We start from the raw sequence: 13,577 nt of genomic DNA, 5'->3' as shown, positions 1-13,577 counted from the left end.
TATTTTTTGGTTAAAACAAAAAGTATTTTGTTAAAAGGTTAAAATACTATATTCTGATAGTAATCATTGCTATAGAGTGTTTTTTCAGTAACAGATGTCTCCCTGTCTCTCCAGCTCTTTAATAAACAGAAAATACATTTTTCGGTAGGTGTCAGAATCTCAGCCAATCAGGAGAAAGTACCCATTGTTAAGCTTAATTTGTATAGTGTTCCAGTTCCAATTTTGTCTGCTCATTTCTTAGTGTCATCACTTCCAATTTCACTTGTTTAATCTATATCCTGATTGAGTTCTCTGTCCTGGTTGGATAAAATTGGAAATGAAACTGAAACGAAAATGCATTTTCTGTTTAATAAAGAGGTGGAGAGAAGGAGACTCCTGTTACTGAACAAACACTCTATAGCAATGAGTACTATCAGAATATAGAGCTATTTAACACTTATTTTAACCAAAGCAAATCACTTACCCTACCTTTAAAGGTAGGGTAAATGATTTTGTAAGTGTTAAATAGCTCTATATTCTGATAGTACTCATTGCTATAGAATTGTTTGTTCAGTAACAGGAGTCTCCATGTCTCTCCAGCTCTTTAGTAAACAGAAAATGCATTTTCAGGTCAGGATACCAATTTTATCCAATCAGGACAGAGAACTCAGTCAGGATACAGATTAAACAAGTGGAATTGATGATTAATATCAGAAACAGTGCTTTAACCTTTTAACAAAATAACTTTGTTTTAACCAAAAATATCCCTTGCCCTACCTTTAATACTTATTTCTTCAATTCAATGCCACTATGTCTTTGTCAATTCAAGCCTTATATCTGTGTGTGTGTGTGTGTGTGTGTGTGTGTGATGTGTGTGTGATGTGTGTTCCCAGATGACCGTGGCCCTCACCCAGCTCATCAATGCCCTCCATTCCTTGAAGAGTTCAGTCAACTCTGCAGCCTCAGCCTCAGTCCAGAGTCTGCAGAAAGACTTCCCCGCTGAACACCATGCTCTGCTCAACGAGGTACGATGTGACACTTGGACACAAAAGCAGCTTTCTTTTTTTCACTTTATTCACCTGTTTCCTAGGCTGTGTGTTTTCCACTTCCTGTCGATTTGATCCAATGAAATTGACAGGATGGAAAACACACAATACAGTTTGCCTGAATTGGTCTGACTGAATTGAAATGGACCCATTTGTTTTATATTTCTTGCTAGGATGTATTTCATATTATATGATGAACCATATACAGACTACAGAGTCAACAAAGCTGAACAGATAGGCATGGCAGTTTTGTTTGTATAGCACGTTTCAACAACAAGGCAATTCAATGTGCTTTACACAGTACAGCAGGGGGTATTAAGGGAGATTTTCAAGATCACTGCCCCAGGACATTCGTCAGATTTTGATCCCCAAAATAGCCAATACCGTGGCTATTTTTAAATCGCCAAGGTATAAAATAAGGTTAAAATGGTTAATGTATGTTTTATAATATAACATCTGCAAAGTAACAAGTAACTAAAGTTTTCAAATAATTGTAGTGGAGTTAAAGTACAATATTTGCCTCCGAGATGTAGTGGAGTAGAGGTAAAAGTATAGACAATTTGAGTACAGTAGTACAGTACTTGAGTAAATGTACTTAGTTACTTTCCACCACTGGTTGAAGACGGGTTCGTCGGTGCTCAACGGGGACAACACAAATCTAAACTTGAAACTTGAAACCCTTTTTCTTTTTTTTTGAAGGGGTGACCCCTGTCACCTCTGACCCAAATCCTCCTTGGAGCCAGTGTTGAAACTATGACGAAAAATGTTCGTCGACTACCTTTTTTCACTGACAAAAAGTAAATAAAAACTAAGCTACTGTATGATGACTAAGACTAAATATATTGACAATTTCGTCAACAAATAAAAACGAAACTAAAATGTTAGTGAGGGACTATTATGGAAATATTAATATCCAGTCAGGGTGAAGTGTTGATCATTTATTAGGAAGAGTCAGGCAGAGTAACAGCATACAGATCATACGAAACAGGCCTGCTCCTGCAGCCCCTCGGCGCACAAGCCTCCTGAAGTGTCATATATGGGACACCTTTTATACACAAAGATGCTCTCCCTAAATGGAGATACATATAAACAGGCTATAAGAGACAGTGCCATAGAGCTGACTGGTTAAATTAGCAATGACCATGTATATTCAACCTGTTTTGTTGTATTGTTCCGCATGTTTTCTTACCATACTGTCCATGCCTAACAGAAACAAACTTTACAGTATCACCCGTATTGCCTCCAAAATCATTGGACTTCCCACACCCACACTTGCTGATATGAACAATAAGGCCATCACACGCTTAGCACTTTCCATAACAAATGACACTGATCATCCCCTGTATCGCTACTTCGACCTCATGCCATCTGGTCGGAGATACAGAACCTTAAAGTGGCAAAAGGTTCGTTTTGTTGTTATGATGTTTTTGTTGTTATTAACGAACAGACCTTGTGAAGACAATTTTCCCCTTGGGGACAATAAACATTATTATTATTATTATCACAGGACAGATTGCATGCTGACACAGAGCATATGTGGAAATAGACATTTGTATCAGTTGTTGAATGACAGGAACAGAAGCTGTGAAAAGAACCCTGCTGTGTGACTACCATTCTATGGCCCAAATACAAATGGGTACATAAATGAATGATTCTACAGATTGGCATTCTAGAATTTCCATTACAGGACTAATGGAGACGAGATCCAGTAGAACCAAAAGACAAGTCATTTTATGTTTGGTTGCGCTCGGGTGTTGCGCTCTGAAAATAGCAGATCTACAAGCTCACAACGTGTCGTGCTGCGACGCGTTGTGAGCTTGTAGATCTGCTATTTTCAGCATGCAACTTAGTGTAAAATCAGCCATTACGACGCCATCAAGGCACCGCCAAAATACATTTAGTCGACTACAATCTTATGATATTTAGTCAACTAAAACTAGACTAAACAGTAAAACATTTGAGGTGACTAAATTATGACTAAAACTAAATGGAATTTGATTCAAAAGACTATGACTAAAAATCAAAATCAACACTACTTGGAGCACATGTTCAAGAATTCAATATTTTTTTTCTCACATCTTCTTTTACAGCCCAGTGTGAGTCTGAAGGAGTTGGGACTGTCCGAGCTGAGAGTGGGTCAGCTTGACGAGCTGGTGAGCAGGTTGCTGCCCACCCTAGGACCAGAGGAACCCTGTCCCGGCCCGCCGTCATCCTGGAGGACCACTCATGTCTCGGCGGACACCTTCTTCCAGAACAAACATGGTGAGAAGAAGAACCTTTTTTTTTGTTTCAACATTCTCTTTGGAAAACTGTGGGACTTGAGCTTTAAGTGACCACACTGTACAGCAGTGTGTGTGTGTGTGTATATATATATATATATATATATATATATATATATATACATATATATATATATATATATATATATATATATATATATAAAGAGCTTATAAGATGGCCAAAATTCTGCATTATAGGCCACCGAAGTCTGACGTAATTTACGCATCCTACCTGGGTCACGTTTTTTCCCCCCATACCAGGGGCAGTTGACTTTTTTCATAGAAGCCCCTGTTGTCCATTGTGGAGACCCCTTCCACTGGCATAATGGAGTAATGTGTATAAACGAAAATTGCCTATTTTAGCATCTCGAAAGTGCGTTTTTTTTCCACCAATCCTCATTATGCAGTGTACTGACACTCAAACATGCAGTGAATGTCCCTTATGAGCTGCCGTTCATGCAGAACGACATGGAGCTGGTTGCTTGTTTCTCTCACAGAATCTGGCAACACCGAGGACTAGCTTCCACATCAAAGCAAACACCTAAAATGACTCCTTTAATATCGTGTCAAATAAGAACTGTGTTCCAAAAATAAACAAATGATCCCGGCGGTTTGACTCTTATGAATATGAAGCATCAACTGACGGTGAGAAAACGCTAATGTTACTTCCGCCGAATTAGTAAAATGTTCACCAGAGACTGTATCAAATATAAGTGACTGACTATCATAAACGATACAGAACCTCCTCCCTGACAATAGTCGCAGAGACAGTTTGTTTATTTTTGGACCACAATTCTTATATGAGACGATTCTAAGATGACCCAATGTTATTCTCCATAGAGAAGAAATTACTTTACGACCCAGGGGATGAACGAGTGACGTCAGGACTTCTGTACTCTATAGTTTTGACAGATTTATTTTTTTGCATATGGGTATAGAGCAGGGGTCTTCAACGTTTTCAGGCCAAGGACCCCCTAGCTTAGAGAGAGATGAAGCAGGGACCCCCTCTATGGCATAAAAAAAATTGTGTTTCAGATTAAACTTTTTTTGTTTACTTGGTCTGCTCTTTTTTTCCCTCTACACCTATACCTCTTTGCCGAAAATAGCCGATCTATGTGAGCTTGCAGAGATGCTAGGGTTCAAGTGGTTAATGTAAAAATAAAAATCATATCACACAAAGATTTGGCGGACCCCCTGTAGTAACTCTGAGGACCCCCTGTTGAAGACCCCATGTATAGAGATTGAACATTTGCTGTTGTCCAAGTAAAATACTACAGTTGTTGTTATTATTATTTATTTTTCGTTCTTTCATAGGGTATTCACACAGAAGATTGGGTGTATTTGGCTCACCCATATTTCACAGACAACACCATATGCCACTGCAAGCCGCCTGCTCAGAGCTACACTACTTGCCTGGTAAGAGTTTTTGTATCATTAAAGCACATGCATCATGTACCGTACTTATTATTTCACAGGCTCTTATAGATGTTTGATGTCTTTTTTCTTCTAGTATGGGTCCAACATCGAGGATTCAAAACAGTGAGGAAGAGCAGACGAATGGACTCTGGCTACGATGGTCCAGTGGAGTCTGACCACACGCCAACCTTCCTGAAGGTCTTTGAATTTTCTGCGCAACGTGCCAATGACGTGGTTGACGCGTTTTTGAAAAGAAATGTATTGTCTCTCTTGTCTGACAGTTCCTTACTTCCTTCTAACAGTTTGGAAATGGTATATCGTCTCTGTCGGGTGGAAACCTGTCCAAAATTGTTACTTTCAGGATTCAAATTCAAAAGCATCAAAAGTAGCAGATCCACAAGCTCGAAATGCGGCGCGAAGCGACGCGTTTCGAGCTTTTGGATCTGTCTATGTATATTCTATAGTCATTCTGTTCGTTAAATATGCCGTTTGTTCCCTGGCAATTGTTCTGGTTGGAGGTGATGACATTGTAGCAACGTGGTTTTAACTTGGCTATCACATGGAAGCCACAAAAGTGCTGAGGGAATCTAGATAGGAGTTAAAACGTTTTCAGTCGTGTTGTGCTGTGACAGACTTGGGCTTTTCATTTGGAAAGAAAGCAGCTGGTGTACTGTAAGCCTACACTTGGGGAGCACTCCTGCTGATGCCCTATTGCAGTGGTTCTCAACCAGTGGTCCGGTGACCACCAGTGGTCCTTGAGGGGGTTCCAGGTGGTCCCCAGCTAAATGATGGAGAGTTGGTAACCAAATGGACCCTTATAGATATTTAACTCTTGAGAGTGTAACATTTTACACTCTCAAGAGTCAAATTATTGTTAAACATCTGCATTACTTAATTTACAAGAAGTCTACACAATTAGAGGATGTAGAAGAATTGTTATTTTGATCAACGTTTGCCTGTTATCTCTCCTATTGGTACCAACATCAATATAGCATGGAATTGTGGACAAAATCGTATCCAACAATAACAGAATATTCAAAGTTTTGAGTCTGAGAGTCTAAATCTCATCAAATGGTGGTTCCGTGGCTGAAATGCCCAATAAATGATGGACCTTGATATGAAAAGGGTTAAAAACCACTGCCCTATAGAGATACAATTGTTCCTCTTTCTGTCTCTTTTGCACAAAGTCACTTTTTCCCCCCTCCTCTGACCCATCATTTCATATTTCCTCTGCCTCTTCAGGGACTGCTCATGAGGGAAAAGGGACCAGACGTCCAGACACTGGACCAGGTGGTGAAGCAGAAGAACCTGCCGGACAACCAGCAGGACGCGTTCAAGAGCGGCTTCACCGAGGGCTTCATGAGGTCTCAGGCCTTCACTCAGAGAAGCCAAGGTACTGTGCCGCCGCCCGTGCCGCTTTTCGTTTTCTCCATCACTAAGGCCGAGTGGCGAGTGCACATGGTTTCAAGTTATCTCAGTCGCCACGACTGATTTCAGTCATTTTGGATGCCATAGAAGCCAGCATGTCTTCTATAGCAGTGGTTCTCAACCTTTTCAGGCCATGACCCCCCAAAAATAATCATATTTGAACTGGGGACCCCCCCCACTCTGACAAGCACTTGGAATTGTAGGAGTTGAGGCATTTTGACTCGGTTCCACAGATAAATATTGTGAAAAATAACCGATCTACAAGCTCACAACGCCTTGCGTTGCGAGGCGTTGTGATCTTGTAGATCTGCTATTTTCACAATGTTTGCCTCTTTCTTATATTATTCGACAATTTGGGCTTGACCAGTTTTGATTGTATAGTTTGTTGATTACTTTTGTAATGGTCTTTTCCATTACTTTCTATCTCTTTTTTTTTTAGTCCTAAAAAGGTCTTAAAAGTCCTTAAATTGTCACTTCACCCCCCCAAAAATCATGTGGGGGCCCCCTTGGGGGTCCTGACCCACAGGTTGAGAACCATTGTTCTATAGAAGCATGTTGAGCAGCAAAATAGCCTATCACTCTCTCAATGCTCTCAATGCATCTGCGACACATTGAGAGCTTGTAGATCGGCAATTTTCGGTCACTATTTTTAAGATTAGAGCATTTTGAAGTGGTCAAACTAGCAATACAGTATGTTCAGAAGCATCTTCCATAAAATCTTAATGGTGTCGGATATATTTCATATAAAAGCAAAGGTATTTGCCGTGCCACTTTTCATCTGCTCGCTCACAAGCCAGATGCACTTTGATCTATCAAGGAGGAGAAAAAAAAACCTGTGTCCGTGACATCGGCTTGATTAGTCGTGGCGTGTACCTATGTATGTACTTCAGGATTAGCAGCCACAATTCCGTAACTTGTATATCATTCATTTGCAGTTGCAGCATTTTGTCACTGGGTGGCAGCACTGAATTGAAGCTCAGTGCTGCCCTAGTGGTCATTAACACATTCACTGCCAGGGGTTCTCTAAAACAGGCTGGAGCCTCTGCCAGAATTTTTAATGATTTTCTTAACCTTTTTCAAGTAGTGACAGAATATTTATCTCCAGTATGATCGATCCGCTGATGGTTGCTAAGTGGTTACACGGATGCATTCCCGGACTTTTATTATTTCCATATACAAATATTGCTGAAACATTGCCATATAATGTCAGCAAATATTGTGCCAAACCTAACCCTTTAAGACCTGAGACCGATTCTACAAAATATCTTCTAAATTCAACCAGTTTTTTGAAAAAAACGTATGTTACTATATCAGTGGTTCTCAAACATTTTCATGTCAAGGACCCCAAAATGATATGTATTTGGCGGCGGACCCCCATCTCAAAATATGTTGTTCCATGGACCCCCCAGAAGCAAAGATTTGAGTTCCAAATGTTCGCTTTAAAAGAATACATATATTCAAAGATTTGCACACATTTTCACGATTTTTCAAAAATAGCAGATCTACAAGCTCATAGCGCGGCACTCGGTGCCGCGCTATGAGCTTGTAGATCTGCTATTTTTGAATAGCCAAAGTGTAAAATAATGCTTTTGAGCACAAATCAAAAAATGACACAGATGCTTCTCCAGGTCTTAATGGGCTTATGGCACTAACCTTGGTTTGTACCCCCCCCCTGTGTTGACAGACTCCCAGAAGAGAACCAGACTGGTGGTGTTGGCCCTGGTCCTCATCGGCCTGTACGGCCTGTACAAAACCCCGTTCCTCTCGGGTAAAGGCTCCTTTTCTGATGCTGGTTTGTGTCAGTTTTCATTCACTCTTTAGCTAGAGTCTTAAGTCACTTCCATCACCCTGCTTGCACACTTTGATGAGCCGAAAGCCTAGTTTACTGGGTGTTCTAGGAGCCTTAGGGCAATATAGTAGGGCTGGTAAATTAATATTCGATATTCGATAGATATATATATCTTTTTTTTACCTTTATTTGACAGGGACAATACAAAAAACAATGTATTAAGTTTTAAAAACAAACAAAATATATTTTGTATTAAATCCGAGCACTTGATACATTGTTTTTTGTATTGTCCCTGTTAAATAAACATTAAAAATAAAATATATAATAATAATAATAATATTATTATTCAAATATTAGCCAATTTTTAAGACCAATATTCGAATATCATTTCTGAGGAATGTTAACAGCCCTGCAATATAGACGGTAGTAGTTGTTTTTGCAATTTTTCATTTTTCATTGAGATAGCATTACAAACATCTTGTATTTTTTGCATTTAGGGTTTGATTATACTGCAGCTAAATGATCCTCTATCAACACTCATGTTTTCTTGCCCATGTGCTGGGTCTATATTTAAACACTATTTGTGAGGAAATGCAGTGCACCTTGCATCTCCATATTTCCATGACGAGGCCAAGCTTGTGCTAATCAAACAATTGTATCCCCTGTGTATTTGTGAGGGAAAGTTATAGAAATACATTCCTTGAATGGGTTTCTGTTTTCTGTTGGATCTCCTCAGTGAGGTTCCGTACCACGTCCGGGCTGGACTCTGCGATGGACCCCGTCCAGGTGAAGAACGTCACGTTCGATCACGTCAAAGGAGTGGAGGAGGCAAAGAATGAACTTCAAGATGTCGTGGAGTTTCTCAGGAATCCCCAAAAGTTCACTGTGTTGGGTGGAAAGCTGCCTAAAGGTATGTGTAGGGGCTCTTATTTTGACCACCATCTTTCTTGAATTTTCTGTGCTATACAAACTCACCATGAAGAATTATCAACCCTTTTCCTGTTTTCCATAATGTATGCGTAACTTTTCATATTTTTGGAGAAACACTTGATCTGTAGAAAGAAAGTTTAGGCTACTATTAGGGTAACATTTTTACAACAAATTATCTACTTCGGCGATTTGGTCATCTTATATCTCCATGTTTTACTATACCCATACCAAAGTGGGGTCCCCCCAGGAGTACCAGGGTGTCCCATTTAATATAGCGTATTAGCGCCACAGGCCCAGACCGCTGACCTAGCGGTCCGGGCCCTTTTAAGCTCTAATGTAGCCTGACTCGGGTTCGAGTCCCGTTCCCGACGATCTTTGCTGCATGTCTTTTCCCATATCTATCTCTCCGTTTCCTGTCCATCTCCACTTAGACTATCAATAAAGGCAGAAAAAATAGGCCCCAAAAAATATCTTAAAAAGATAAATATATAGCGTTACAATAATAACCACTTTAACCATATTTTATACTTTGGCTATTAAAAAATAGCAGATCTAGAAGCACGTATATCTAGTAGATTAGCTTGAACATTTTTGCAAATCTTTGTATATTCTGTATATTTATATTTTAAAGCTAAAATGTTTAACTTTTAAATCTTTGCTTCTGGAGGTCCGTGGCACAACATATTTGTGGGGGTCTGCAGCCAAATATATATACATATTATTTTGGGGGGTCCTTGACATGTAAAAGTTTGAGAACCACTGCCCCTTAACTACTGTACATACTAGCTATTTTTCCTTCATTGTTTCGTCCGTTGTGTTGTTCTCCAGGGATCCTCCTGATCGGCCCACCAGGTACAGGGAAGACCCTCCTGGCCCGTGCGGTGGCCGGGGAGGCCGACGTACCGTTCTACTACGCCTCCGGGTCCGAGTTTGACGAGATGTTTGTGGGTGTCGGTGCCAGCCGCATCAGGAACCTCTTCAGTGAGTTTGTTTCTCTTTGCTGTTGGGAGTGGAGGAGAGGCTTTATGAATGTTGTTTTACTTGTAATTATAGGATTAAAAGGCTTGGGAGAGAGATTGAAAATGCCAAGGAGATAGAAAAAGTCCAAAATGCTTTAAAATGGTTGTTTAGAAAGGGAGCTAATGATGGCTGTAAAAGAACAGCAAGTACCTTCAATGCACATGTCATTGTTCCCAGGGTCGGGATCCTTCGGGATTTTAACGATTTCGGTTCCTTAAAGATTCCCTCTTAACGGTCCCCTTTAACTATTCCTATAATTTCAGAGATGCTCGTAGGCCTGCGTCCTGCGTCGCTGACGCACCATATTGCGAAAGGACGCATTCATGACAACTCTAGTGCGTCCATGGGACGCACTAGAGTTGTCACCACTGAACAGAGAAAAATATAACAATAATTTGCGGTAAAATTAGTAGTGCACGATAAGTATCGGCCCGATAATTATAGGTCTGATATCAGGAATTATGACGTCATCCCGATAAAACCGATAACATTAATAATAGCTCCGATAATATATAATATTTGTCAGCTGTGATCTACATGGACTCTCTCGGTTAGACACCGTTGGTGGAGAAGTATAACTCTCCGGTTAGACACCGTTGTACTGGAGAAGTATAACTCGGTTAAACGGCGTTAGAGAGAGAGAGAGAGAGAGAGAGAGAGAGAGAGAGAGAGAGAGAGAGAGAGAGAGAGAGAGAGAGAGAGAGAGAGAGAGAGAGAGAGAGAGAGAGAGAGAGAGAGAGAGAGAGAGAGAGAGAGAGAGAGAGAGAGAGAGAGAGAGAGAGAGAGACGGCATGAGGACCTGCTCTTAAACGTGTTAAAACGTCTAGAATAGACCACTGTCTGGAATAATAACTGATCATCATACATACAGGTCTACTACTAATCTTTGTTGCTGTTGTCATCTTAAATTGACCAGCCAAAGTAAAATCCCCGATTTTAGAGTGTTCTCCCACTTGCTTGGAGATCAGAGTGATGTGGTGGATTAATGTTGCCAATCAGCTGTGTAACATTAGCAGGTTAACGATGGCTCGTTGATCCTATGCATTTGACCCTGATTTGACCACAAAGGCAAACAAAAGCACTAATTAATGGCAGCTGTAAGTAACCGGTTGTCTATCGTCTGTGTCTTGTGTATGTTTAATAGGCAACTGGATGTTTTCTGTAGCTTAGAGATATCATAACAATTAATTCCCTGAAGAGGGTAGACCCTCTCCCTCATGCTAAACTTAAAGTGACTTATAAGGTTCCACTTCTCCTCAAAAAGACAACGTTATGTTCCTTTCTCAATGACAAGCCTAATAGTATTATTGCATGTTGACTATGTGCAATAACTGCAAGCCAATGTTCATAGGCATTGTCAGTATTTGTCTTCATTATTTCTTGAATTCCTATTTCTTTATTTGCCAATACTTCCACTGTAAGCCAGTGTTTTCAGTCTACACAATAAATAGTAAAAATAAATTCTACATTCATAAATAATACAAAATAAAATAATAATAATGATTAAAAGGTTCTATGATTAAATGTATTCTATTGGTCAAAGGTATGTTAAATCCACCTGTTGCCCACTACTAGTATTTCTTACCATAAGGTGTGCTAATACTACAGAATCATATACATTTGAAAAAATATATTTATGATTTTTTAATATATGTATCGGTCTTGAAAAGCAGGAACAGGTCGCACTGATCTAGATCTGCTATTTTCACAATATGTATCTGTGGAACTGAATCAAACTAAATTAAGTGCCTCAACTCCTAATTCCTCAGGGTGGGGGGTCCCCAGTTAAAATATGATTATTTTGGGGGGTCGCTGCCTGAAAAGGTTGAGATCCACTGCATCAGGATATAATGTACACAGTCACACACGCATAGAAGATATGGAGATTGGAGATCAAAGAAAACGATAGGGGGGGGGGGGGGGGGGCGTGTAATTGGGGACCCATAAAATGTCCCTGGGACCCATCTAAAAGACCACCCTTGCATCCCAGGACCCATTACATTGAAAACCTAGCAACATCACTGTAATTTGGAAAAATTTGTATAATTTTGGCCTTCATTATAACTTGTTGGTAAACACAAATTCAATTGTACATACAGTATACATGTTTTTGTAGTGGTTCTCAAAGTGAGGTACAGGGATCCTCTGGGTTACTTGAGGACCCTTACGTCGCTGTAACTCTGATAGTGTACAAATGGAATCAAATGGGCCCGTTAGGGTCCATTTGATTCCATTTGTACACTATCAGAGTTATGGTGGTCCTTGAAATTAAAACCACTGACCGCAGATGGTTCCAAATGTGATTGAAACCGATTCCGGTTCCTCAATGTTGGATCCGATTCGTCCGGTTCTGGATCCCAACCCTAATTGTGTCAAACAAGGACTAATGCGCTGTACTATCCTTCAAACAGAGCAATACAGATTTTTATTTGAACAACATCCAATATTCGATCAAATGAAGCATCTCTTTCTTCAAAATGGTGGCTATCACACTCATCACTCTCTCTTCCTATTTCTTTTTGGTTTACAGAAGAGGCAAAAGCCAACGCTCCCTGTGTGATATTCATTGATGAGCTGGACAGTGTTGGAGGCAAAAGGATCGAGTCTCCAATGCACCCGTACTCCAGACAAACCATCAACCAGCTGCTGGCAGAGATGGACGGGTTAGTCTGCTGTTATTCACTGTGAATGGGTCACCACTTAGACCCCCCTAACATATAGAGCATGGGTCTTTAATAGGGTGTCCGGGACCCCTAGGGGGTCCTCAGAGTTACTATAGGGTGTTCCCCAAATCTTTGTGTGAAAGGACTTTTTTTTACGTTAACCACTTGAACCCTAGCATCCCTATTCTGAGGAGAACTTTAGCCAAAAATACCAGATCTACAAGCTCATAACGCCTCGCGCTGCGAGGCTTTCTGAGCTTGTAGATCTGATATTTTCGGCAAAGAGGTTTGGTGTAGAGGGGGAAAGGAGCAGACTAAGTACAAGTGAAAGGTCAAGTTTACTAAGTATTGATGGTTCAAGTGGTTAAATGTCTGAAAATACACATTAACATGAATCCAACGTGATAGTGCTGTCAAACAAGTCTATGAATCCATGTATGAAAAAGTTAAATATGAAACACAATTTTATGCAATATGTAGTGGGGGGTCCCTGCTTCATCTCTCTGTCAGCTAGCAGAGGACAGTCCTTGGGCTGAAAAACTTTGAAAACCCCTGGCTTAGAGGATGGGGATTGATTGATTGATTGAATACTTTATTAGAAGTTTGCAGAGCACATGAAAGTACAGTTCAATACAAGGTCAGCTAAGAGGAATTAAAAACCCCAAGAAAGCCATTGGCTCGTTTCCATTGGGGTCCTTTGTACTCAATTCATAGTGAGGGGAACATTATGAGTTGTGACTCTTTGGGACAGGGACACCAGGACACAAAACTCAATGTTCTGGTCTTTTTACAGGTTCAAACCTAATGAAGGAGTCATCGTTATCGGCGCTACAAACTTCGCAGAGGCTTTGGATAAGTAAGTATGTTCAGTGTTCAGGGAAATATGTTCTGCAAACCTATAATATTGAACATGATGCAAGATGTGATTTAGTTTAAATTGTCATCTCATTCTGCCTGGATAGAAATTAATATAAAGTATGTAGTTAAGCATCATTAGATTTGAAATAAAGGACATATAAGGACACAC

At 40.2% G+C, this 13,577-nt stretch overlaps 1 protein-coding gene and 1 long non-coding RNA gene across 3 annotated transcripts in view; one reads left to right on the top strand and one right to left on the bottom strand.

The window, feature by feature from the left end:
* The window catches only part of LOC311038482, a 389,296-nt gene that overhangs the window by 142,352 nt on the left and 233,367 nt on the right, over window positions 1-13,577 (bottom strand). The gene's annotated exons all lie outside the window — the stretch shown is intronic.
* The window catches only part of LOC311038474 (ATP-dependent zinc metalloprotease YME1L1-like), a 30,045-nt gene that overhangs the window by 2,128 nt on the left and 14,340 nt on the right, over window positions 1-13,577 (top strand). The window contains exons 2-11 of one of the 2 annotated variants that reach the window (XM_084048021.1): window positions 873-1,004; window positions 3,116-3,287; window positions 4,619-4,720; window positions 4,815-4,918; window positions 5,963-6,113; window positions 7,833-7,916; window positions 8,674-8,847; window positions 9,696-9,848; window positions 12,418-12,550; window positions 13,344-13,406. In XM_084048021.1, the coding sequence (XP_083904147.1) occupies window positions 873-1,004; window positions 3,116-3,287; window positions 4,619-4,720; window positions 4,815-4,918; window positions 5,963-6,113; window positions 7,833-7,916; window positions 8,674-8,847; window positions 9,696-9,848; window positions 12,418-12,550; window positions 13,344-13,406 (1,268 nt within the window). Of the gene's footprint in view, window positions 1-872; window positions 1,005-3,115; window positions 3,288-4,618; window positions 4,721-4,814; window positions 4,919-5,962; window positions 6,114-7,832; window positions 7,941-8,673; window positions 8,848-9,695; window positions 9,849-12,417; window positions 12,551-13,343; window positions 13,407-13,577 lie in introns of both variants that reach the window. The other variant, XM_084048020.1, reaches the window with a different exon arrangement.

The sequence above is a fragment of the Gymnoscopelus microlampas genome (genome assembly GCF_963454915.1).
Source record: "Gymnoscopelus microlampas genome assembly, chromosome: 22".
Taxonomy (NCBI): Eukaryota; Metazoa; Chordata; class Actinopteri; order Myctophiformes; family Myctophidae; genus Gymnoscopelus; species Gymnoscopelus microlampas.
The sequence above is the reverse complement of the archived record's forward strand: the minus strand, read 5'-3'. Positions and strand labels throughout refer to the sequence as shown.